General features: G+C 44.1%; 1 protein-coding gene across 2 annotated transcripts in view; it reads left to right on the forward strand.

The window, feature by feature from the left end:
• Positions 1-26456, forward strand: part of ARHGEF3 (Rho guanine nucleotide exchange factor 3) — a 285137-nt gene that overhangs the window by 61913 nt on the left and 196768 nt on the right. For both annotated transcript variants that reach the window (XM_019536899.1, XM_019536898.1), the window contains exon 3: positions 10394-10460. In XM_019536899.1, the coding sequence (XP_019392444.1) occupies positions 10394-10460 (67 nt within the window). The remainder of the gene's footprint in view (positions 1-10393; positions 10461-26456) is intronic.

A 26456-nucleotide genomic window follows, 5' to 3' on the forward strand; every position in this document is an offset into this window, starting at 1 on the left:
CATGACAAGGTACGGTTGGCCTTCCTGACTGCATCCCCACGCTGCCGGCCCATGTTCATCTTGGAGTCAATGATGACTCCAAGATCCTTTTCTGCCTCTGTACTGACAAGAAGGGAATTCCCCAACCTGTTGGTATGGTGCTGGTTGTTCCTCCCCAGGTGCATCCCAGGCAGATGTGGCCCACTAGGCAATTAGCCCAGGCTGGGCTATCTGTTAAGGCCCCTGACACAGTTTCACTGACATGACTGCACAGGTGTAAGTGAGAAATGAATTCAGCTCAATATGTAATTTTCATTTGACTTCTTGGAACATGCAGTGCCTGGTATAATGAAAACTTTTGAAGTCAACTGTCTTGGTAAGTGTTATAATTTGACATTGTTGAATTAAAGCCATTTACATTTTAGATGTTGTTTTAAACTTTGATTAATCTTTCAAGTTTTGACAAATCAGAAACTTACAGTTCTTTTAGGAGCACGTGATAAAATTGGAAGGCTTCAGAATTGACTTTGAAACAAAACTGATCACATACTGATGTTTATCAAAGAAAGTGGTGGTATTTTAAGCATAGGACTGACTGGAGGGTCCTCCTGGGGCAGCAAATCAAGCCCCTTGCATTCTCAGGCAGATATGTACCTAAAGAATCCCTAAAATCACTTTAAACCTTCACGCACATTTATAAGACACAATACCTGAAACACAAAAAATGCCCTGTATTTGGAGACTTGCCTAATTTATGGGGGCTGCCTGATTTCATGGTCAGAATGTGGTCCTGGGCAGCCATTTCACGGGTGGAGCATGGCAGCCCCCCAGCACTTCTGATTGGCCGAGGGGATGCAGTGGCCCCGCCCTTTGCTGCTGACTGGTTGTCAGGGCTGCCTATCATGTGGCCCTGCCCATCACCACTGATTGACTGCAAGGGGTGTCCATCATGTAGCCCCATCCCTCACTGCCAATTGGACACAGTAGTCCAGGTGAGATTTCATTAGTGCTCAATAAAGTGGAAGAATCACTTCCTTTCATTTGCAGGTGACACTTTTGTTAATACAACTTGTTTCAAAAAAGGCCAACAGTGTAATAAGAGCACACTTTTGGCTCATATTCAGCTTATGGTCTACTGTAACCCTCAAGTCCTTTTCTGCAGTACTGCAGTGTAATCCAGTCTGTATTTGTGCATGCAGTTATTCTGTCCCCACTGCAAGACTTTGGACTTGTCCTTGCTGAATCTAATTTTATTGATTGCAGATCATTTTTTGCCAGTTTAACCAGGTCATTCTGGATCCTAGCCCTACCATCCATAGTATCTATAACCCATCCAACTTGATGCCATCTGCAGATTTGCTAAGCGTGTACTTAATCCCATCATTCAAATAATTAATGAAGGTATTAAACAGTACTGGACTCAGGAGACACCTCTGGGGAACCCCACTTGATACCGTCTCCCAACTACATATTGAGCCATTGATGACTACTTGTTAAGCACAATGATACAACCAGTTTTGTATCCATGTTTATTACTTTTGTCTAATCTGTATTTAACTTAGCTTGTTAATGAGATTGTCATGAGAGATGTCAAAAAAGTCAAGGTATATTAGATCCACTGCTCTTTCTCAATTCACAGAGCCTGCCGCCATATTAAAGAAAGACATCAGGTTGGTCAGTCATGATTTGGTCTTGGTGAATCCATGCTGGATGTTCCTGATCACCTAGAGGAGACCAAGGTGCTTCATAATAGATTTCTTGACGATGTGCTCCATTATCTTTCCAGGTATTGAGGTCATACTGGTCCTTAATTCCCTGGATCCTTCTTCCCCTTAGAAACTTGATTGCTATCATTTTGTGATCACTGTCACCCAAGGTACCTTCTGCCATCACAGTTACTAAACATCACAGTCAAAGGCCATTGGCAAGGTTGCATGTATTTGGAAAATTAATCTTTTTTTTTCCAGAGCTGATAGATCTATAACTTTTCCAGGATTGTATAAAGTCTGTCTGTATTTATGAATTAGGAGGTAGGTCATGTTCTAGTCCAGTGATTCTTAACCTTTTTAGACTCAAGGCACACCTCATTAAATTCGGCAACCTCTCAAAAATGCCTGCTTTTAGCTTTCCCTTATTTTTTTGACTATGGAAAAATAATAGACTTCTGTTGCAAAGAACTTGGAAAGCCCACAAAGGTCAGAGTGTGTTTGTCACTATGGATTCCTAGGTTTGCACACCTAACAGTGTTAATATTGTATGGTACGCAATGGCACCCTGGTTAAGCATGTCTCCTATGAGCACATATAAAGTATGTCTTCAGGAAAGAGCAGCCTTTTTCAGGAAAAATACTTTGAAAGCAACAATCAGCTTTCAGGTGATTCAAATTTACAGAAAACTTTTCTTCCTTCACTGTGTGACTTTCTGCATTTCCAAAAGAACTAGCAAGAAAAATGTCATGGTATCCTTTAAAAAGATTAACAGGAGGTCTTTTATGTTACCATACCTGTAAAATTCTCTACTTGGGTGATGGAAAATGATGGAGCAGGCAAATAGCAATGGAAAATGGAAATGATACTAGATTAGCTACCTCAAACGAAAATATTTTTGTAAACTTTTGTTCTTTTGAGTCAGCATTTCTGATATAAATAAATGGAAATTAGTATTTACCTCTGAAGTAAGGGCCAGACGATATGGTTTCCAATAACAAAACATCTCTGAAGACTTTTTGTTTTCTTTATTTTGGGAGTGTTATGATAGAGTTGCAGTTTTCACTTCAAGGATAAAAGAAATTTCTATGCATATGACCAGTGATAAAATTTATTTTGTTGGACTGTAGGATCTTTCCTACCACTAGGTTTTCCCTAAGGATTTATATCTGTTTTGAAAACAAAATGGAATAAACTCTGTTTCCTTGAACTTGAATATAGTTGTGGCTTTTTTGATTTGTTTTCTTTGGTGTTCTTATGACAGGGGCCATGTAACCACGGCAGTTTGATCCTGATGCTGCCCAGTATGCTCTGCAGCCCCCTCAGTCTGCATGGAGAACAGGTGGCATTAGTGCACAGGGTAGTTCTGATTGGTTGACTCAGATTTCTTAGTGTGCCCGTCTCCACTCAGTGACCCAATCCCGTGCTGCCTTTGCCCAGGAAAATGGTCTTATTTGCCTCTTGTGAAGACCCCAGAGGACTCCTCGATGATCTTCTGGGTGACCCACAAACTCGCCTGCCACGACTTTGGATGGTTCTTCAGTGGAGGGGGTCTCCTTGGAGGATGCCTCCAGAATTATCACATGTCCTGGCAAATGCCTGCGGGCCTTCAACCTCTCCTACACCCTGGCCATGCAGCAACCTAACTAAATGGGCTTCCAGATCTTTTGCGATTGGCCCCTCTGATGTCTTCCCTGGTTTCCATGTCCTACTCCACAGACCGATGCCTTGAACTTCAGCCAAAGCTGGTGGGCCTGATAACACTCTGTCTTTAGTACTATCCCTCTCAACATCCTGTGTGTTCCACAGCAAATGTTGTTGGTTGCCACTGCGTTCTCACATGGTCTACTGTTTCTGAGTGGTGTCTCTAATCCTCTGAGCCTGGTATAGTGTGCTAGGCTACCCTGCTCTAGGTAGGGACTGAAAATAAATCTAACTGAGAAAGGAAGGCATGAGCTGGACGCTCACCCATGGTGAAGCCCCACACCGCAGGGCCCTCATGTAATAAAAGGATTCACGACAAAGAGGAGCGCGATGAGGGAGAAACAAAAAGGAAATGCGAAGTAAAAAGGGGCAACCATGGGGGGAAACCCGTGCCCCCTTCACCCCTAGGTTGTGCGTCCCTTCAGCTGGGGCCCCTGTTTTTGTCCTAAACTGGGGTCTCTCTGATCCCCTCCAGGATCTGTCTCTACCCTAAAGCTGCAGCACCTGTCGCCTCCCTGCCGGCTTGCCTGACCCCCACCGGTCTTCCCCGGCACGGGGATTCCCACAATCCCTATGGCCAACGCCGCTGCTGGCTCCGCTACCGGCCCTTTTTATCCTCACTGGTCTTCCCTGGCACGGAGATCCTCAGAAGCTCCCACTGCTGCTGGCTTCCCCACCAGCTCAATTGATCTTCGCCAGTCTTCCCTGGCATGACGATCCTCTGCGGCTCCCGATGCTGCTGCTGCAGGTGTTGGACTTGCCGGCTGAGCGTGCTCCACTCCGTGGTTTCCTGCTGCTCCTCCTCCACTCGGCGTGCCACTGCCTGGGCTCATGGGACCATTTTTTATCTTCGCCAGGTGACGTCTCTTTGTGGTGTCACCCGGCTCCGTCTGGAGAAAAGCGCAGCTGATAAACCGCATGGGTGGTTAATCCTAGCTGTTCCTGGATTATTGTTCTCCTGGAACTGCCCTTTTTTGCCCTGAGAGAAAAATCTTGATCATCTCTATGCGCATGGTTTCTCCTGGGAGAGCAGCAATTCTTCCAAGAGAAACTGAATGGCTGTACATGGCCTGTATAACTCTAAAATATATTGTGCTTGGTTTTATCATATAGGTCATACAATCCATTTTAAAAAATATATAGTTTAGAAAATTTCACTTGGAATATATTTTGCCTCAGAAGCTATTTTTTTTAATGAATACCAACCAACATTACTGATTTATTACTTCTTGTAATGCAACAGATTTGCCAGATTCAATTCTGTTTGAATTTGTTTGATTAAAATTGCTCTTGTTATAGCTCAGTCTTCACCAGATAAATCCCATTTGAAAAGTTGCTTAATTCATGAAGACAAATATAAACAAATAAGTTAAAAATATATATTTGCACATACAAAGCATATATTATTGCATACTTTGATGGGTTGCCAGCAATTGACATTCCAAGGGATAGTTTTTAACATCAGTGTTCTGAACAGTCCTTATTTTTTATCTTACTAAAATATTTGCAGCTGTAGAAACAACCTTTATTTTTGCCAGAGATTAGCTGTTTGAAAAGAATTTTTACTTTACAAAGGAGCTGGTTGCTAAATTGGTAGAGCTTTTCCTTTTAGTATTTGCATGGGTGTTAACAAGGATTACTTTCATTTTCAAATAGATGCAACAACTAAGTCTTTATTAAACCCTAAGCATTTAATAAAGATGCTGTAGCTTTTTATTGCTGTCTCATCCCCCTTCTACCAGCATGATATAGGTAGGACTGTGGAGCCCAGAAAGTGGTGCAGGAGAAAACACTGAACAGTAATTGTACTGAAGTTTTTGTTCAATTGACTTCTATTCTAAAAAAGTACCTTCTTATCCAGGAGATAAATTCACAGTAAAATCTGCATATTTTCATAACAAAAATACCATTTTCAGACTTCAAATTCCTGTTTACACTAAAGAGACAATACTTATAGCTGAGATGGATGGATTCTGTTCTGCGTTTTGCACCATTAACAGATGGTGCAAATTTTGGAAGGTCTGGCAAAATTCATCCGGTTCTAAGTCTTATTCCACTGACAATAATGGGGATGTACTGTTTAAGTGAGAACATAATTTAATCTGTGGAATTTTATTGCTCATGGTGACATGTGAGAATGGAAAAACCCAGTTTGGCTTGCAGATCTGAGGCTGAAGTGGGAGGAAAAAGCCTGATAAACTTGTAAATGTAGCAAATTAAATGAGGAATTTGTGATGCACAATAAATATGGAATCCCACTACGCAATTTTAAAAAAAAAGCCATTTAAGGGAAATAATTCCTGATGTTTGTTGCATGGCAAGACCTTATGCTGATGCTAATTTATTTTGAATGACTACTACTGCTATACTGCAAACAGCAGATGGGAGGAGTACATACATATTGTAAGCAAAATAACATTAACTAAGCTTGAGTTGAGATGCTTTTTTATTTTTAATCTAATACCCCATAGTAAAAACACAATGGGCATAGTTTTAAGTTGATTTTATATAAATAGTAAGCCACATAATGACAGTTAACCTGTATTCTAAACATGGAACAGAAAACAGTGAAGTAATGTCTAGATCAGTTCTATGGAAGTAAAAGCAGCCTTTGTGGGATATAGTGAAGGAAACTTAGTACTATAAGGTGGCAACTGTAGGATTGGTGTGTAATTACTTCAACTTGATTTACAAGAAGTTTGTAGAAATTGAAAGAAAAATCACTGAGAGGTGTCTTGTGCTCTTAGTATGTACCAAACCATAAAATATCAGTACTTATTTCAGTATTAGATGGACATAAATTGTCTTGACATGGTTCATTACACTTTTAATTAAGAGCTCTTTTTCTTGCAGATGTTTTCTTTTACTCAGCTATTCCATTAGAGTTTGCTGATAACAGCATAATAGTGGGGGAAAAAGGAACCGGGGTGCTGGTGACGTTTTGTTGCATGATTAGCCCCTTGAAAATACTCTACAGCCAGGCCCTGACAGGAGTTCATGGCTGCAGAGCACTTTAAAAGTGTCTGCTCACGCAAAAAATTAACCCTCATATAAGGAGTGTTCAGATGATGCTCCAAAGCAGAGCATCTTCATTAACTTCTGTCAGTCCCTGTGTGGGAGCAGAACTGTCTGCAGGAAGGGGAGAGGGGGAAGTTAGGAGGAGGGAGCTGCGGGCCAGGGTTTGCCAAGCCTTCCCTGAAGGGGGCAGGGAGTAAATTGGATTCCCCCTGTCTCAGGGGACTCTCCAATCTACCCACCCCCACTCCAGTGCAGGCTAGGCAATTTCCAGGCTGCAGCTGTCTCCCCCCTCTCTTCCCCTCCCATCCTACAGACAGCACCAGAGCTGGGAGGGTGGGCAGGGCTAGGGGAGAGAGCCTGCATACAGACCATCTCTCTCTTCTGGATTGGCTCTGATGTGTAGCTTGATTTTTTTTTTTTCCCATCCCCCCAACTGAAACAATGAATGTCTGTTGGGTCAGGGGGCCAGGGGATCACTGTAGCTCATAGTGCTTTCTGTGAAGTACTATGAGTTACAGTGGGGATCTGCATGTCTGTCAGCACCCCAGATTTCCATTGTGAATTAGTAAAGAGCAAAGAGTATGACTGGCATAATTTGACAACATGTAGATTTAGCATCAAGTCTTTTTATAGGCATTTTTCTGGCTGTTGCTCATATGTAGGGGATGTTTTCAACTTATAGGTTAACAACAACTTGACAGTGATAAATGATTAGTTAACAAAATTAGTTGATGATATGTCAATTTTATATCAGCAGTTGCAGAGTTCCTAGCTCTTGTTACAGAGGTGATTGTAGGGCAGAAATAAGTGACTTATTCTTAAGTTTTCATTTCCCTTGTTATTCTTGTGGAAGATGAAATGTCTTTTGTTTTCCAGACGTTGAAATTAAAATAGCACTAATGGAGTATGCTTCAAGACAAGGCAAGAAAAAACTCCTGAGAGATGCCATTAAAATGTAGGGAGGAACATGTGAAAACATAGGATAAGTGTGGGACTTTGAAAAGCATCCATTTGAATTAGGAGCGCTAGTCTCATTGAAAGTCTATGGTGCTTTTCAAAACTCCACCTAAATTCCTATTACAGGATCATCTGTATGCACCACTTCAGAGGGACTTTCGTGAAACTGTCAGGAGAAATTGTTAACTTTAAGTAATCATTGTGGTTCTTCACATGGTTCTTCCTTTCCCCTTATATAATGTAATATGGTAGTTGAGATCCAGCTGGACTCTTGTATTAAATATTAGGGCTGTGCGAAGCTTCAGGTGGTGATTTAATTCGGAGGAAATTCGTCAGCTGAATCTCTGAATCCAAATCGAATCAGAGGACCAATTTAAAGCTCCGAATCGATTCAAAGCTCTCCGAATCTCCGAGAGCTTTGATGATTCGGGCAGTCCGTGGTGGCTGCAGCAGGGAACAACTCCAAGCTGGTAAGTAAGGGGTGGGGCTCAGGAGGGGACCCCTGCCAGCCCCCATCCCTTGCCTGCTCCCCCAGCCCCCCCTATGGCTGTCCTTGCCCCAGTTCCCGGCATTCTAGAAAAAAGCCCCACTCAGCAGATGCAGTGGGGGGAAGCAGGGATCACCCCCCACCCAGCAGCACCCCCTGAGTCAGGGCTGTTTTTTCCCCCCCACCAGTGCTGGGAGATGGGGCGGGCGAGGCAGCCATTGCCAGGCTGGCGGGGGTGGGCCTGGCTGATTTTGAAGATTCAGCAGCAGCAAAATCTCAAAATCAGATTCAGCTGAATTGATTCTGGACAGTGATTCAAATCACCGAATCGAATCACTGTCCCCCAAATTGGCCGAATCTGAAACGAATACTAGCCACTTCGCATAGGCCTATTAAATATTTCACCCCTTATTGATTTAAAAACAAAGGATATGATAGATGGGCCTTTGCAGCTGTGGTGTATGTAGTTTTGTGAATTATAAAGATTATGTATTTCAAGCTCTGGTTCTTTCTGTGCTTGGCAGGGTCCACACCTCTGAAGTTAAATGCTGAAACTGAAGCTATGAGCGAAAAAACTGAACTGGCATTATTGGTCATTATATATGGATTATAGTATCATCCAGAGGCCTGTACTGATATTTATAAATATGCTTCTTTTTTAAATATGCATAGTAATAATCAGTCCCTATTCCAAACAGTTTACAGTCCAAAAAGATAAGGTGACTGAAAGGGTGGAGGTATTATCCTCACTTTACAGAGAAGGAGGGAAGGCACAGAGTAAGATTAAATTACACAGATGCTTTGTGGTAGAGCCAGGAATGTCTTCTAAATTCCAACCTACTGCCTTTATTACAAGAACAAATGTCTCCTTTTTGAAGGATGAATGACAGCTTTAGCAGGAAACCTTCTGTTCTCTTAGGTTTGAGATTACTTTGTTTCCATATTGCTTGTTTTTCTCCTCCTATATAGGGAGAAATTTCATTTAATTCAAAGGATATTCCTTATTAGAAATCTGGAAAAAAGTAATTCCTTTTTGGTCTAACAAAGCTTGGATATATTAACTGTGAGGTCATGCTGCATGGTGAATTTATTTTATTATGCTTTCCTTGAGGAATAAAATTAATTGGAGTTGAGGGAGGGAGAATATCTATCATGGTGGAGGAGGAAGAAATGTGGATACTTACAGCAACAGAACATAACAAAAAACTTTCAAAAAAATCTCCCCAAGAGGCAAACCAGAAGTAAGTTAACTGCTTTCTTAGATAGGAATATCTCAATTTATTTGTAAATAAAGGCTTTTTATACCATTTTAGATTGATATAGATTTAGATTTATTTCTTAAAACCTTTCTCTTGTAAAATATTAAGAACTGAATAGTAACTGTGAAAACATCCTTTGTGTATGACTTAGTATTTGATGACTCTTCTTTTTTGCTGAAACACTTGTACATCAAAAGATAGTGCAACCAAACCAGTTGATTAGCAAATAAAGAAGTATTCAAATAGCATTAGAAAATGGTGTTAGGCATCCCAGATGCCTGCATCCAGCATGAGAAGTTGAAAAAGGTATCTTAAAATTGGGTTACACTCTACCACACAGCTAGTATGTTCTCACTGGTAGAGGAAGTGAAAGTGAGGTGCTATCATTGCCTTTGCTAGAACACATTGTGTAGGTTGTAAATGGTTACAAAGGTATAACTGGGGAGAGCTATTCTAGTTTCACGAGTGCATCAGAACCTGCCCATTACTAGGCTTGGTTATTAGACAAAGGACTGGAGAGGAGATCCTAATTGTACACAAATGTACTTTTTAAAATAATAAACGTTATGCATGGCTACCAATATTTTTAATGATGCGAGTTACTGTGTGGGTTATAGTCCTAAACCATTTGTTTATTTGTTATATTTCAACAAGTTATTCAACCCATTGCTTAGTTTCCTCTGCTACAAATTCTAAACAGTATTTGCTCACAGTTGAAAACTAAAAGCACAATGGAACTATAAAATGGTGTTTAAGACGCTCGTTTTTACAAATATAATCATAGATATATCATTGTAAGATATTGAGGGAGATAAGTTTCAGAATACATTGAGCCTGTAAATATTACCTGGTTAAATATATTTTGGACTGGTGTTTCAATTGATTGCAAATTTCTGTTGAGTAACATGTATTCACTTTTTGGTATTGTTTTGGATATGGTACAAAGACAAAATGCAGCTGGCATGCTTTTCAGGGTTGTGGACATTACTGGGTATGATGGGTGGTTGTCCCTAGAAATTGGTCCAACATGTTTCAACAATTCTGTAAAGTTGCCTCTTTCCTTTGACTCTCAATCCATATTAAAACAGTGTGTCCTAAGGTGAAAAGAGAAGTCTGTCAGGAATACAGCCAGTTGAAACAAAGCAGAAAGAAATCTAAGGTGTCTCTTTAGCACTTGAAATATGCACACATTTCTTTTTGGCTCATTTTCGTCCCAGTATTGATGTTGAATGTGACAGCAAAGAATGCAAACAGTAAATGCTTCTCCCTATCTCTTCTTGCAGGCCTAAACAGCAACAGCAGAACACGTTTTCTCTCTTTCCTTCTTCTAAAGGCTGGAATTTCAGAGGGGTAAGTTTGGGATTTTATTTTGTTTTGTTTATGTTCTTTCCAACTCTTACTTCCTTTTCACCCCACCTCATTGCACTTCACAATTACGATCAGAGAGACAGAATAGAGGAGGTTTAAAATCTTCAGGATGTTAAAAAGCCTCTCTACCTACAATTTGTATATGTGTAATATTTGGAATTCATATTGGAGCTCAGGGGATTGTGTTGTAATTAGAGTGGGGTAACATGATTGTTGTGTTTTTTCTCATGAAACCTGCCTCTGTTTGTTAGAATTGCCCAAAAACCATATTGTGTAATGGATTATGAGCAAGGGAAGCCAGGTGGCCCTGGGTTCTCTTACTGTTCTGCCAATGATTGATCTGATCAGGTTTATGTAACTCTTTTTAGACATTCACTTTAAGATCATATTAAGATCACAGTGATGACTCGCAAGAAACTGCTCTTATATGCAAGACAAGATCTGGAAGAAAGATGTGCCTCTTGCATACTATATCTAAAACATTTAGGCCTCCATTCTACAAAGTGCTTAAGTCATGTGTTTCATTCTATTCCTGTTCAACAAAGCAGTTAAATGTGTGTGTCATAGAGCGGGGTCCTAGGGGTGGCCGTGATCTCCCCTAGCAACCCCTACTGTGTTTACTTCAAGCACCCTCAAATCTTGCCCACCACATCTTGAACTTAAATATTAAAGGGAGGCTGCCTTTCGTCCTCTTGGTCACAGATTTCTCCTGCTGTCACTTGTTCTTTTAATGGGGTTCCCATGCACGCTGGCCTTATTGGCAATGCGTAGCTCCAACCGCCCCTGTACCACGCCCCAAGCCTTGCAGATGTATTGGACGTTGTTTGGTCTGTTTCACTCTCGGTGCCCTCTGGCACTCAGGCTCTCTGCAGCCCCTTGTCTCTCTTGGCACCTTCTGGCACTCGGGCTCTCTGCAGCCCCTTGTCTCTCACCCTGTGCCCCACAGGCGCTCTGGCTTGTCTCGCAACCGCGCCCCACAGGCGCTCAACAATTGCTGCCCCCTTTGCTCTGGGGCCTTCTCGCACTGCCCACTTTGCTCTGGGGCCTTGTTGCGCTGCTCCCTTTGCTCTGAGGCCTTCTCGCTCAGGTGGCCAAAGCCGTGCCTGGCCCCCAACTCTCCTCCTCGGGGTCTCGAATTCCCGCAGATGGGCTCAGGTGGCTGTAGCTATGCCTGGCCCCTTTGCTCTAGGGCGGGGGTCTGCACACCCCAAAAATGCTGCACCCACTCTGGCGCCTTTGTCGCTGCCCCCCTGTCTGGGGCTGGGGTTCCCACACCGCTGTGGGTCCCCTATTGAGGCCTCCTCCAACCCCTAATAGCCTCACCCAAACCACCGGTTGTAAACAGTAAATAGAAAGCTCAAGCCCCTAGGCTGCAACATAAATTCAAGCCGCTTGGCTATAACATTAGTCCTGCCACAGCAGGAATGCTCTATCCTTCCCCCAGTCTCGAAGCTGTACCTGCAGTCTAGCCTCTCCTCTTTGTTCAGTCTGGCAGAGCTCCTTCCTCTATGGCTGCTGGCAGGGAACTGCTTGCCTGGCCTCACCCTGGGTTTAAATGGGAGCCAGGCCCTGCCCCTTCCGGTCAGCTGACTCCCACCAATTACCCTGGCAACCCACAGCTAGGCTCCTTACTTGCTGCTCCACGTGTAGCAGGCATCTCAGTGCCCTGCTACAATGTGCATGTGTTTTGCACACTTTGCTGTAAGTGTTTTAAATGGGATAGTATAGTTGATTGGTTGAAGTATGTATTCTCATACGGATTCCCCTATTCAATGTTTGTAATAGTAACTTAATAATTGAGATGAAAATAATTTGATAAATTTCCTCTTTTTAACTTTTGTCAGTTCTTACATGCATTTACTTTTAGACTGTAAATAGTGAAGCCAGTTTTAATTTTGTCTGTATCCAGTTTTTATTTTTATAAATTTCTTCTCGTATCTGAATTAAGGCATTGCAGTAGTGGGATTGCAAATGTTTCAGGGCAGGGGTGTGTTGTTTTACCAAACCCTTTCTCAACAAAACTAAAGTAGTACAACTGTTTCTATAACATTTTAACTGGTTTTAAAATTTAAAACCTAACTTGACTGGAGTGTTCCAAAGCTCTAAACAATCTAGGAAAGCACTCAAATCTGCCTAAAGAAGTGTGGGGCGGTTGGGTGGGTCTAGACTCTAGAGGAAGAAGGAGTAAAGCAGGAGCCAGGAAAGGGAACATGGGGAGGAGGGAAAGAAGAGAGAGGGGAATGTGAAGAGGAAGCAGGGATCTTTGGGGAAGGAATGGAGATAGGGTGGGAAAAGCAGTAAAGTGGCTGAGGGTGGAGAGCAGGGAGCAGTGCTATTTATAGCAGACTAAAGTAGACTGTTAGTAAAAAAGAGGTCTTTGAATTGCTTCATTTGTTTTAGAAACTAAAGGTATATGAACATTTTCCGGTACCTTATTTTTAGGGAGGTTTATAAGACTGGCAGAGATATTTAATGGTGGCAGGTTTTCATAAAATGCAGCTACAGTAACAATTACCAGTATTAATTTCTTTAAAAGGTTTGGGTAGGTACCTCTAAATAAGCAAGGAAACACATGCATCAGTAATTTGCCTAACTTGTCTGGTGGCTGAAATGCTCAGACAGCGGAATACTGGACAAAACAGAGCCAAATTTCTGTCAGCATTTGCAATTCTTTGTAACTAGTTTTACTTTGATGGATGGAAAAAGTATGTTATGAAAAGCTTGGTGAACTGACTTTGGGTCAGTAAGGTTTTGGTACAGATAGTGAATAAAAAGGAACTTTGATGTCTTTTCAAACAGGAGTAAAATCTTAGTGGGCAAAAGGAAAAGCTGAATTGATGCTGATGCCAGCAGTGAGTTTTTGGTGCTGTCACCCTTGGGCTGAATGGGCAAAACTGAGAAGCACTTAATCTGATTTGTTCTGTGCTGATGATTTGTTGAAAACTTTTAGGTTCTCTCTAGATCACATGTTATAATATCAGATTATTTCAACAGCCCCAAATCATAAAACAGAAGAAATGGCACAAGCATAAAATTAAAATATTGTGTTCATTCTCTGATCTTCATTTGGCAGTCAGCTCAGTAGTTTAAAACATCTATACCTAACACTATTAAAATGGGTCTGTTAAAGCATCAATCAGCATACACCAACATAGACCACAGAGTGCGATAAGGAAGGACCGGATGTTAAACATTAACCAAAGGAAAATCCTCTTTGCTTCTATCTTCTACTCATAGTTAAATGAATCTGGTTTTCAGGGGAAATTTTTTCCATGTCATTAGCAATTAGAGCCTTGTGGGTAGGGGCCAACAGAATTTCATATTTCTTTTTCTTAATGGGAATTTCCGTATCTCTAACAGTCACAAAATATTACTAAACTTAGTGCTACATGTGTGCAGTCATGTATGTGTGGCTAAGCAAAACAAGACTTTACTTTTCAAGTCGATGACATTTCATTGTCCATAATGTGAGCACTTTTGGACACCACAGCAGGTCAGTTCCAGAATTTTAGGGAATATTCTAGGCATCAGTTGCAGATCCCTATCAATTTTTTGGATGTAAACTGGAAGAAACCTGATTTAGAGGAAAACAAGGCCCAGGAATTGCCCAGCACTTTGTGCTCACAGATGCTGCACACACACATCAGAGGTAGCAGTTTCACTTGTTCTTGGAGAGGCCAATTATGGAGCCAGGGCTTTAAAAGACAAAAGTAAGCTTTAGTGGATGGGGTCTAGGGTGGAGATTGAGATTAGTGGGGGAGGCAACATGGGAGAAGGACAACAAAGGCAGAATGATTGGGTCAGTGACAACGGGGGAAACAAAAACCGGCAGGTGGAAGAACAGTGGCAAGTGGTTAGATGCTGAACCAGGAACTCAGAGGACTGTGGGAGGAGGCAGAGACTTATGAAAGGAGGGCTGAGGGATCCAGAAGGGAGAGGAGGGCAGAAAAGAAGGAAGTGAGGATCTGGAGAGGAGGAGGAATAGGGAGGAAGCAGCAGTCCCATGGCAAGTGCTGGAGGGAAGTGGGGACCTGGAGTGGGGGGAATTCTGGGGGAAAGAAGGACCCTGAGTGAGGGACTGAGTAGCAGTGAATACAACTTGGGACACAGAGGCAAGTGGGCATGATTGCAGTGCTGACAAAAGTAGGTGGATGTGGGTGTAGGGACTTGAAAATTGGGGGGAGGGGGACAGAGCTGGGACTTCTTATAGCAAATCCTTGGTTTATCAGTTCAGCCTTTGCAAATATTGACTCTGGAAGGAAGAGATTGCTATGTCAGTGGATGGGGAGCAATTCCTGCCAAGGCTTGGTAATAGGATAAAGGATTGTTTTGGTATGAACTTCTGGTGTTGAGTGCAAAGGGATTTAGGAGGCAGGTTAATGAACAACTATGGCGTAAAGGGCTTTATAATCTGGGACATGGGGAAGTCTGCAATTCTCTATAATCTCCATTTCTGCAGCACCCAGTTCCCATTATCTCACCCTCTCCCCCCCGCCCCACAATCTAGCTACTCCCTAAATTGCTGCAGGCAGAGGAATTTCTTTGGCATTCTCTGTTGCTGCCTTAACATTGCAGGCAGCGCTTAACATACCACCATCTTGCACTGAATATACCGCTTGGCAGTGGCATAACTGGGGGTGGGAGGGTTGATGGGGCAAACAACCCTGGGTACCAGTGTGTGTGGGGGATGTGAAAAAAGTGGCCTCTGTCGGCAGCTGTGTGTTCATATTTGTGGTTGTTGTGGCAACCAAAAGTCACCACTTCTGCTTTGCCCTGAACATCTGGCCACATTCCTACACTGCTGCAGCTTGGCTTATATGAACAATGAAGTGGATGACCCTCTGTCATAAATATATAATACATATATGTAATAGATATGTAAGGTTATATCTATATGTAATAATTACAAACAAAGCATTTTGTTAAAATTAAGTGTGCAGAATTCATCATTCAAACATAAGAAATGCCAGGATTTGATTGGCGTTGTCTTTGTGACCCCTCCTCTGCCCCTTTAAGTAAGTATATAATATTGTTTCTAATGATCTGATCTTCTGCTTTTTTTTTTTTTTTATACGCTCACTGTAGGCGGCAGGAGGGTTCTCAGGAGACTGTGAATCCAAAAAGCTCAAGAATTTGCTTTGAGGAGTCTCAATTTTTTCTCTTTTTAAAATTTTTTAATTTTTTTTAACCACTTCTCCCCATCACCTTTATTTCAGCTAAATTTTCTGTACTCTTCTAATTGAAGGAATGGTGGGCCCACTTTGTTGTGAGAGGGACACTGTCACATTATTTAAATAAGGTACTGAAGAAGGTAAAACTGCATTGTTCTATGGCAGTGCACCTTTGGGTGCCTGCCACTTTAAGGGCTTGAACAGGCTGTGAGGAAGTCTGCAGGTGGGAGCAGACCCAATCAGGTGGTCACACGATAGCCAGGAGGTTGTCTGATTGGAGCAGCACTGAGCAGCCTCAGTATAAAAGTAGGCCCTGAGGAGAAGGGCCAACAATTGCTGCAGAGATGCTGCTGAAGTAACAACACTCAGCCAGAGATTGCCACTCCTGGAATATCTGGAGGTCAGGAAGGAACTATGGGGAAGGAGGAGCATTAATGATGCATAGGAGGTGAAACCCCTGGAAGTGCCAGCTGTGAAACCAGAAGTGCCAGTGGAAGTGCACTTCTAGTTTTGCTGCTGGCTTGGTGATCAGCTGCTGGGGAACCCCCTCAGTGATCACCCACATGGGGCCCACCCCTGTTGGCGATCTGGTGCCCCCCCCCAGATTCGGGAAGCACCAGTCCCCCATAAGGAGGAGGTTCATATGGACCTGGGGGAAGGTGAATGGGTCCAGAGCCCTTAGAAGGGAGCTGGAGGCCTGGGGCTGTTGTAAGGCCAGGGTATGGTGAGAGGCCATGTAGAAAGAGGCCCAAGAGAGAGAGGCCTGGATGGCCTATTGAGCAAGACTGGGGAGACAAGGGCCCGGAGATGATACAGGCCAGCCCAAACAGACAGGGCTTAGAGTTTGTGAGCCTACAGAGGGACTAGGTGAGCCACTGATTAGAACTGGTGGTGAGGCCAGGGGCTTAGATGTGCTCAGTGGAGTAAAGAGCTGCCTCATATTAGATCTCTGGGGCTATAGGCAAGCTTGGTGAGAGGACTTCTGTATGGTGCCCCTGCTGAGTAGAAAAGAGTCAGCTGTTTGCAGATTGACCAAGGGCTCTTGACTAGTCTATGCTGGGGCAAGAGCCCAAGTGGCCAAAGGGCAAGTGTGCCCACTACAAGGGGCAAGCCAGAGTAGCAGAGAGCCCTCACACCCTGACTGGCCAGAGCATGGGACCAGGCTCAAGTGACTGAAGGTCTCTCAAAGGAGAGACCAGCGGTGAGAGAGTAGGGGGATTGGTCAGCAGGCAGGCTGGAATGAAGGAGGCCATAGCTCAGCCATCTGATGGGAGCTATCCTATATGGGGCCTGTGGCTGAGAGGAAGGGAATGAGGTGGAGGCTGTAGCAGAGTGCCCAGGAGTAAGCAGCCCATGAAGAACATTGAGAAGCCCAGTGAGAGAGAAGTATGACCAGGGCAGGTAGGTCTGCAGTGGTCCTGGGGAATGACCTAAAACTACACTTTGTTGGGTTTGGATGGTGTAGTGGGGCTGCCTGTGGCAGGACAGTCCCCAGGAAATGCCACACCAGTGCCTCCCTAGTGAAAGGTGCGTATGGGGCACCAGATAGCCTCAGCCGCTGCTGCCTTGCAGGTGGTCCTATGGAAGCGAAAGGCTAGGGGAGCACATCCTGAGAGAAAAGCAACAGGATTGGGTATGATCATGGAGGTGAGGAGGGCACAAAGCCTTAATGTGAGTGAGGCCTAGTGGCAGGCTAAGAGTGAGGTCCAGGTATGTCAACAGATGCCTGAGGCCTGAGTTGGACATAGGCTGAGAGTGGGGTCCAGGTACACCAACAGACACCTGAGGCCCAAGGGGTGCAAGGTCCAGAAGCCCCTGTGAGCAGGTGGAGTAGTGCCTTCAGTGAGCAGGTAGAGTGTGAGGGGCTATGAGCCTAATGAGAGGCAAGAAGCCCAGATTGTGTGCGAGAGTAGAGGCCCCAGTGAGTGGGCAGGTGGCCCAAGCACCTAAGGACAGCTGAGGCCAAGTTTGGGCCAGCAGCTAAGTGCAGCCAAGCAATGGGGCCAGGGGAGTTGGAAGTAAGTTTGGATGCCATCTATGAAGCATGGGGCATGATAAAGGGAAGGTCAGAGCCTTGGCATCAGAGCATTAAAATGGGCAGCCTCCCATCTAGAAACATGTATTCAATTACATCAAAGGCATGGCAGGTAAGTTAGGTGGGCAGACGACCCTAAACAGGTAGGCAGGCCAGTACTGTGACTGGTCCTGGAGATGGTCTCCTGTCACGAGTTCTTTATGCAGAAACACAGAAATACTGCATTGAGCATGATATGGAACCAGCTGGTTATAGAGTTGGTACTAGAAGACTAAGAGAAAAATGGCTGGTTGCTAGGGCTGTGCGAAACAGCGCCATTTCATTTCAACTTCTGTTTCACCATTTCAAAGGGACAGCACTGTTTTGAAGCACTGTTCTGTTTTTTTGAAACTGTTTTGCTGTTTTAATGCATTTTAACATTTCACTCATAAGCTATAATGGGGACACATGAAAATGCCTACAACTGTCATTTCTTGCCTGATTTGGATGAAAATTGCAGGGATGGTAGCCCATTCTGAGGGTATGAAGCCTCAAGTTTCAAGGAGATAGGAGCAGGGGTTTCTGGGAAACTGCACCTCAAACTGTTCAAAGGAAAACTTGCATCACTTGCTGGCAGCAGCAGCTTGCTGTTACCCTGTATTCAGATCTGGGGGCCTGCACCCCCTGGGAGGAGTCTGGCATAGCCTCACAGCCCTTCCAGGGGGCATGGGCCCCCAGATCTGCATGTGGGATGACAGCAGGCTACCGCTGCTGGCTGGGGTCGGGGCCAGTGCCAGTGCCAGCACTGAGTTTTTCCCAGTGCTCGACAAACAGAGTTTCAGCAGGCTGCTGCTGCCAGCTGGGGAAATAGCTCAGAACTGCTGCCATTACCAGCTGTCGGCGGCAGCCTGCTGTCATCTCACATCACCTGGGGCCCCGCACCCCCAGAAAGAGCTGGGGGAAAGATCAGGGAGCTGGGGAATCCAATCAGGAACTGGGGGAATGTTCAGGGATCTGAACATTCCCCCAGATCTCAGTTCAATTCCCAAGTTTTCTGATAGCTTTCCCCAGCTCTGCCTTGGGAGTGCGGGCCCCCTAATCTGTGCACTGGGTTTCAGCAGGCAGCACCACAGTCTTCCCAGCACTCGGCACGCGTTGTGCCGAGCGGCTGCTGTTAGCTGTAGCCTGCAGTAGCTGCCTGTTGAAACCCTGTGCACAGACTGGGGGCCTGCGTCCCCCACTGGGAAGAGCTGGGGAAATGATTAGAGAGCTGGGGGAATTGAACTGGGAGCTAGATGTCAATTTCAGAGCAATCCTTCCCCTCTCTTCCCCCTCTCTCCTTAGTTTCTGTTTAGCTGCAAGCAAGCCCGGCTCTGAAACTCAAAATGTTTCAAAACATTTTGAGTGCTCTCATTTCATTTTAAAGCTGTTTTGAAGCCTTTTGTTTTGTTTTGATTTCACTGTTTTGAGCTCGAAATACGTCGATACAGCTTTGAAATGAAATACCCGTTGAAATTGCGCACAACCCTATTGCTTGCTTAGTGAAGAATAGTGGTGTACCAAACTCTGCAACCCCAGGAATTGGCACAGGGAGCCAGCAAGGAAAGTTCCCACTTTTATTATGTAGGGGATGATGGGGATTAGGGTCATAAGCCAATGGACTAGGGAGAAAGGGACAGGCAGAGGTGAATAAACATTAACATTGAGATTCATATACTTAGCAGCCAGGTAACAGATAATAAACAGTGACACTGGTAACAAACAGTAGTATGTAGGGAACACTATAATACTGTGGTATATACCAGTGGTCTCCAAACTTTTTTAATCGTGCACCCCTATCAGTAAAAGATTTTTGAGCATACACCCCCAATATATGTATATTTATATAAATATACATCTAAATATAAGTTCTAATATTTTCTTTCCACACCCCAGTGGATCATCTTGCGCACCCCCTGGGGTGCATGCACCCCACTTTGGAGACCATTGGTATATACACTTGAGAAAACTTAAACCTTCCCACAACTTTGGAGGGACTTCTAACCATCCTTTAGTCCCCAAAATGCTTAATTATCATCTACTAGGGCTCCCACCTCTGAGCTCTGCTGCTGCAGCTTGAAGTCCTGGTTCTGCAGCTCCTTCCAAGTCTTTGACTACATATCTCTCTGTGTCCTTTTGGGAACTGTAGTACATGTTACGGTTCATTTCTCTAGTCTCCTGGAGGCTTCTGGGAACTGTAGTTCACATTGAAACATTACAGTACATTATATTGGAATCGAGGACATGATTGGAAAGAACCATACTTTCACCTTTGTTTATTACTTGGGTAGTTCTGTATTCTGTGTGTCATGGGGTGGGGTCCCTAGAGATGGCAGTGATGCCCCTAGGGCCCTGTGACCATGCCAGCTTCGCCCTGCATGTGCCTTCTAGTCTCTCTGGCCATGCTTTGTTGGTTAAGATATTAGATAGGGAGGCTGCCCTCAAGGTCCTATGCAGTTATGGTCCTAATGGACCCCACTAAAACCTAAGGGTTTTTAGACCCCTTGCTGAGTCCCGTTCTAAGCAGGTGCCTTGTGAGACACCGCAAGCTTTATGGGCTAGATGCGTGGCTCCAAAACTGCTCCTTTACCACATGCCATGCCTTGCAGATGGTATTATGTAGATGTTGTCTCTAGTGATGGGGCCTTAGTTTAGTTCAGTGCCCTAATGAGACCTCCTTCTCCCCAATAGCCTCAGTCTGGTCCACTGGATTAAACAACAAAAATATGAGCCCCTGGGCTATAACTTAACAATAATAATACCAATAACACTGGAGGCCACACTCTGTACCTTTAAGAGGGCCAGTTTCTCCCTGACCAATGTGTGTTTCCTAGCCCCAGGCACTTTAGGAGCTCCTAGAGCCTGTTAGTTTTACCAGCAGCCGGACAGGCAGCCAAGCATCTCCATGGAGCTTTTATGCATGAACTCCTTCCCCTCTGGTTGCTGCCAGAGAACTGACTGCCTCCAGTCCCAGCCCTGGGGCTTATATGTGCCCAAGGCCTTGCCTTCTTCAGGTCAGCTGACTGGGTGCATTGCAGACTAATTCCCTTGTTAGCCTGCTGCCATGGCAACCTGCACCTGTGGGGTTTCTGCCTGTCTCCTAGGGCTCTCTCTCTCTAGGCAGTTTGTTCCCTTAAAGGAGCAGGCACACCTTGGTGCCCTGCAACACTGCGCAGCAAAGAACTAACAATTTCCTTCAAGCATCTGGAGCACATACGTTATAGTCGTTTCTTTTTCTTCCTTTCCACCCCATATCCAATGTAGCTGAAAAACCTAAATGCAATAAATAAATAAATAAAAATAAGCTAATCTTTCTGCTTGAAATATTTTTAGAGGCATATGTTTGGTGTGCAGTTGCCTGAAGATTAACAATAATTTATAGCACAAGGGTTTCCTTTAATTCTTCCCTTTTTTTCCATTTCCTTTTTTAGTTTTGCAAAAGCATCTAGCTAACCAAGCTGCAAATACAGCCACCTGTGAAAGCTGCTAAGAAAGAGTGAAGTTTTTCTTATCTATGGATGCAAGTTAGTTTCCTAAAAGAACTTTCCATGGAAGGCAGCCACCTACCTCTTCTACAACTGCTTCTAGATTCCTGTAGTAATATAATAACTGATTGTATTTACATTCTTTTTTCATTAGTTTTGTAGTTGTTTAATTAAACAACAATAGGACTGATAAAAGGGCCAGAATTAAAGTCAGACAGGTCTTAGCTAAAACTAACTGAAGTAAAATTATAGTTGGTAATTCCAATCCAAATATTTCCAATTTGCAAATATGAACCTTTTGTTCCCTGATTGGAAAGAGAATTATTGGGATACAGCAAACATCAGTAAGGTCTTTTTTCCCCTTGTACAATTTACAGTAGAAACCAAAATTCTTGGATAGTTTTCCATGATTTTGTTAGTTTTAGCATACGGGTGGTCTACACAGGGAAATTGACCGGCATATCTATAACAGAATAAATTATGCCTAGGCCCTCAGTGTGAACATACTGGTCCTTAATAAACAAGGACACTATTCCAGGAGAGAACATGTTCATATGATGGAAAATGGTACAGCTATGGCAGTATAAATGTTCTCCTGTAGCTTTGTTGGCCTATTTCTTTGTGTAGACAAGCCACGGTTATTTCTTTTTGCCCTTTCACAGAAGGATAAAGAGACAAAAGGTAGAAGCTTGAACCCTGATTCCCATCAAGAAAATCAAAATTCCGCCTTTCCTTTTTCCTTGCTTTTAGTGGCTGGATTGTCATAAGATGATAAAAATTGCTTTACTAGGTCAGACTAAAGGTTTATTTAGCACATATCCTGTTTCTCACAGTGTAGGTAGCAGTTGTTTTATAAAAAATGTTTAAGAAATAGGGCATGTGTAGAGTGATCTATCCAGTGCACCTTAATGGGGAAATGGACATTGCCTTTCACTGTTTTTGTGCTGACATAAATTCTGTTATGGAGGCAAAAAGTGGTAGCAAATAGACACCTATACCTTTTGTCATGCCACAATGTGGCAATGACAGAAAGTAGTAGTAAAGTGCGCTGCTTTCATGCAGCAAATGACTATTTGCTTTAAGACAGGAGAGCTCAGGCAGCCAGAGTTGTCAGCACTCTCCTGCCACCACAGGCAGGCACTCTGGGGCTTGAGGGGCCCAGTCCAGCACTCTGAGAAAGTCCTACACAGAATTGGGTTCCTCAAGCCCCAAGAACACCTGACCAGCTTTTCCCGCTTGCAGAGATGCATTCCCACCAATCTCCAGGGTACATCTCTGGAAGTGGGGGAAGGCAGAGAACCCCAACTCCAGAGACATGCCCCAGAGATCCTGTGGGCATATCTCTGCAAGTGGGGAAAACCAGGACACTATGATACTGTCCTGGGGCTGAGGCTGCCCATCAGTTGATTTGCAACATCAGCCTTCACTCTGCACCGTGGAATGCCTTGGCTTTCTCCACTTCCAAAGATGCACTTCTGAAAGTGGGCTAACTTGGGATTCCTTACTTGGAGAGATACCTGAAAGAACTATGGAGATTGCCAGGGCATGTCTCTGGAAGTGGGGAACACATCACTCATTGTCCCATCAGATCAACTTGCAGGACAGTGGGTGATGTCATTCGGGTGTTTTGCCCAATGAAGCCTGTCAGCAATGCCAGGAGACATGCTGGCACAGCTGATCCATGTCACTTGGCAATGGCTCTTTCCAGCCTCAGAGAAACAATCCTTTAAGTCAGGGGTGGGCAAAATACAGCCCACGGACCTAATCTGGCTCACCAGCTGCTTTCATCTGGCCTGTGGCACCCCGCAATGAATTGCACCCTCCCACGAGGGTGGGAGTGAGGTTCCCATGTCTACAGCCCCGCAACATACACTACTGGGCTTGTTCCTGGCCTCTGGGGCAGAATGGCTCTGCCCAGCCAGCAGGTTCCAGGTGGGGCTCCTGCTGCAGCCAGAACCTGCTCGCTCAGTGGAGTAGGTAGGGAAGTGGCAGGGCTGTTGTGGGGGGGGAGCGTGGAGTTGCAGCTGGGAGGAGATGGGAGCCTAGTGCGAAGACTGTGCCCAGAGGGACAGCGGGAGCACGAAGCTCAGCTGGGCAGCGTGAGGATGCGGGGGGTGTATGGACACTCCACCCATGGTGTACAGCCCCGCTACTGGCAGCAGCAGCAGGCAGGGGGGTCAGGGCAGTTGTGCCAGCACTGCACTGGGGGTGAGGAGCGCTCCCTATGCAGCCTGTGGCTGCTTCTATTGCAGGGGCTTCACACCATGCTCCTGTAGGTCTGCGTTTGCTGTGGGGAAGTCCCGTAGTAGACTCTGCAGGGAAGCAGGACGCAGGGCTCCCTCCACTCCTGGTGGAGTGCAGGGCTCTGCACAGCAGGGAACAGGGGGCGCAGCAGGTTCCAGTGCAGGGCTTCCCCTGCTGTGAGTGCTGGAGCTGCAGGCACACGGCACAGAGCCCTGGAGATAAGGCAGGCTCCACTTCCTTCCCCGCACAGCACTGGCTGGAGCTACACCTCTGCGGGGCGCAAGTGCCCTCACCTCCCTGCCTACTGTTGCTACCAGGCAGCAGGGCTACCCACCATGGGGAGAGTGTGTGTGTGGGGGGGTCCCTAGAACCCCCACCCTCACAGCCACCCTCTGCCCTCAGAACCCCCATCAATTATATACATACACCCCAACATACCCTATGCCCTCATACACAGCCACACTGTCTCACAAACTCCCCCCCACACAGTGACACTTTACTTTTTTATTATAATGCAATCCCTTCTATATACAGTACATAATATTGTAATAAAATTAAAATATATTATAGTAGGTGTTTGACTTCTAATGTATAATTTTTTTTCTGTTTCTAAGATGGCAACCCTGTTCTCCCCAAAAGATTTTTTTGGGGGGGCGGGCAGATGGGGGAGAGACGTTCAGTGGTAAATGTTAGGGGGCAGGACTTCTGGTTCCAATGTGGCAACCAGGGGGTGGGGCTGTCTATGTGGCCCCAGACAACTTGCCAAGACTTGTTAAGTATCCCTCTGCCCAAAATAATTGCCTGCCCCTGCTCTTAGTCCTTCTTCATTGACACTTAAGTGCTCTGGTGTAGAGGTGCTTTATGCTTAGGACTAATAACATGCTAATCCAAAGGTGGAGTTTCTCCTTATCCTTATGTTGTGGAAAGAGATTTAGCCATGCTGCTAAAAGGGACCTGCAGTATTTGTGTTAATAACAGACAGAGGAGAGATGTTGCGCAGTCTGAAACACTTCTGTTCTGTGGTTCTTTGAACAAGTGATGGAAAAAACCTTTGGATCTGTTTGCTTTCCAACATTAGTATATCATATATAAAATACACACATGGAACAGATATAACATATAATTGTAAAATTCAATTGAGCAAAAATTTAAAAAAGCAGTAAATTGGTTAAACTGGTTGGGGAGGTAAACAGTTTTCTCTTCCTTGTTATTAAAAACCGGAGTTTTCCTTTGGATGGAGCAAATAGATCCTTCTCTACATAGATTTAATGGGTAATTGTAATGGAGACTTGTTAAAAATTAGCTTTGCACAAGATAGAGTGCAAAGCTCCTATATGCATTAGAGGCTGTTCCGATGCACTGTAATTGCAGCATGTTGAAGCAGACTTGATTAGCTGGAGCACGGTAATTTCTGTGCTCCAGCAGACTCCAGCATCACATGAATCAGCATCCTCGGGCTGAAAAATGGTGGTGGGTTGCTTTAAAGCTTGTCTGAGCCTTAGTTCAAAGCTCCCTGCCACTAAATTTCAGTGAGGGGGATGCTGATGCTGATACATGTGACTTTCCAGGTGCTTTTAATTAGTGCGGCTCTTGGAGATGTGTTAAATAAACCTCCCCTATTCCTGCCTCCTGGAATACATGTATAAATGCCCCTAGTGATTAGAGGTGATAATTGCAATATATAATAATTTAGGCACTGATTTTTACTTTTAAATGGTGCTTTGCGTGCCTGCATTCTTAATAAATGAGTTTTAAATGTTTTTGCTTCTTACAGGTTTGGGGTTTTTTTTAATAAACTACAGGACCAATTTGTTTATTACAGTCACTAATTAATTTCTGTTGGCATTTTCTTAACTGGATAGCAGAATCAATTTCAACTGCAGTTCCAAAATGCACATTAGAATATCTACATTTAAAAAAAATGTATATATAGTGATGTGAAAAGCAATTCAGCATGACAAATGAGCCACTCATGGAGCTTTAGAATGCTTTAGTCCAAATTGGTGTGTTGACTTAGCATATTTTAGTCATCCTAATAAATCTATTGTAGCTAAAAAGAGCGGTTTGAATAATTACCTCCAGACAGTATTTTCTTGAACTCTGACCAGAATATTGTTTGCAAACACATTTATTCTTTAGGTCTGTGGTGAATCAACCAGCGGGTTCCTCTTTCTTTCACAGAGTCTATGAATAACCTGTTACAAATGTTTTGGTGGAGGGTATTGGAAAAGCCCCCTTCTAGAAATCCATCTTATACCAGCAGAGTTCTTTTGTCAGTATAGTTTAATCACCCATTCAGGCAGAGGTGGATCCAGAAATTTTAGATTGAAGGGTGTCTTAGAGGGCCTTAGTAAAGAGCACCACGTAGGTTGCCACATTGGAACCAGCATGTCTGAGCATGATGCTGCTCCCTGGTGCTATGGGAGTATTCCCTTGGTCATCCTCTCTCTCCACCATGGCAACCAATGACATTTTCTGTATCACAGAATGGCCTCTCTTGTTAGGATAAATTGCATCTACGAGGGAAGTGGGTAGTTGCTAGCATAAACAGGCAATTATAGGTGTGATTAACAAAGCTTTGTAGTACAGACCTGGGTGATATCAATATCTTTATCTGTCACAGTAGGCAACATCTTTTGCCGAAGTGCCAAAAAACCTTCAATGTCTACTTTGTAAGGTGCCGGAGTGCCAGCATGCCAGGAAAACAAAACTGGGGTTGGGGGTTTATGTCAGGGTGCACTGCATATTAATATAGTTTATACTCATAAATGGTGCTTTTTCTTTTACAGTAAATATTAGGTTTTCTAAAAATATAAGACCTCGTGACAATAAATAAAAATGAAAATATGACAAATATGACAAAAAATAAAAATGACCTTCATCCGCGGGTGCTGAGGGAATTGGCTGGTGTCATCGTGGAGCCATTGGCACGGCTTTTCGAGGACTCCTGGTGCTCGGGCCAAGTCCCTGAGGACTGGAAAAGTGCCAGTGTGGTCCCTATTTTCAGGAAGGGGAGGAAGGAAGA

This window comes from Crocodylus porosus, unplaced genomic scaffold (genome assembly GCF_001723895.1).
Source record: "Crocodylus porosus isolate Cpor-Errol unplaced genomic scaffold, CroPor_comp1, whole genome shotgun sequence".
NCBI classification, from domain to species: domain Eukaryota; kingdom Metazoa; phylum Chordata; order Crocodylia; family Crocodylidae; genus Crocodylus; species Crocodylus porosus.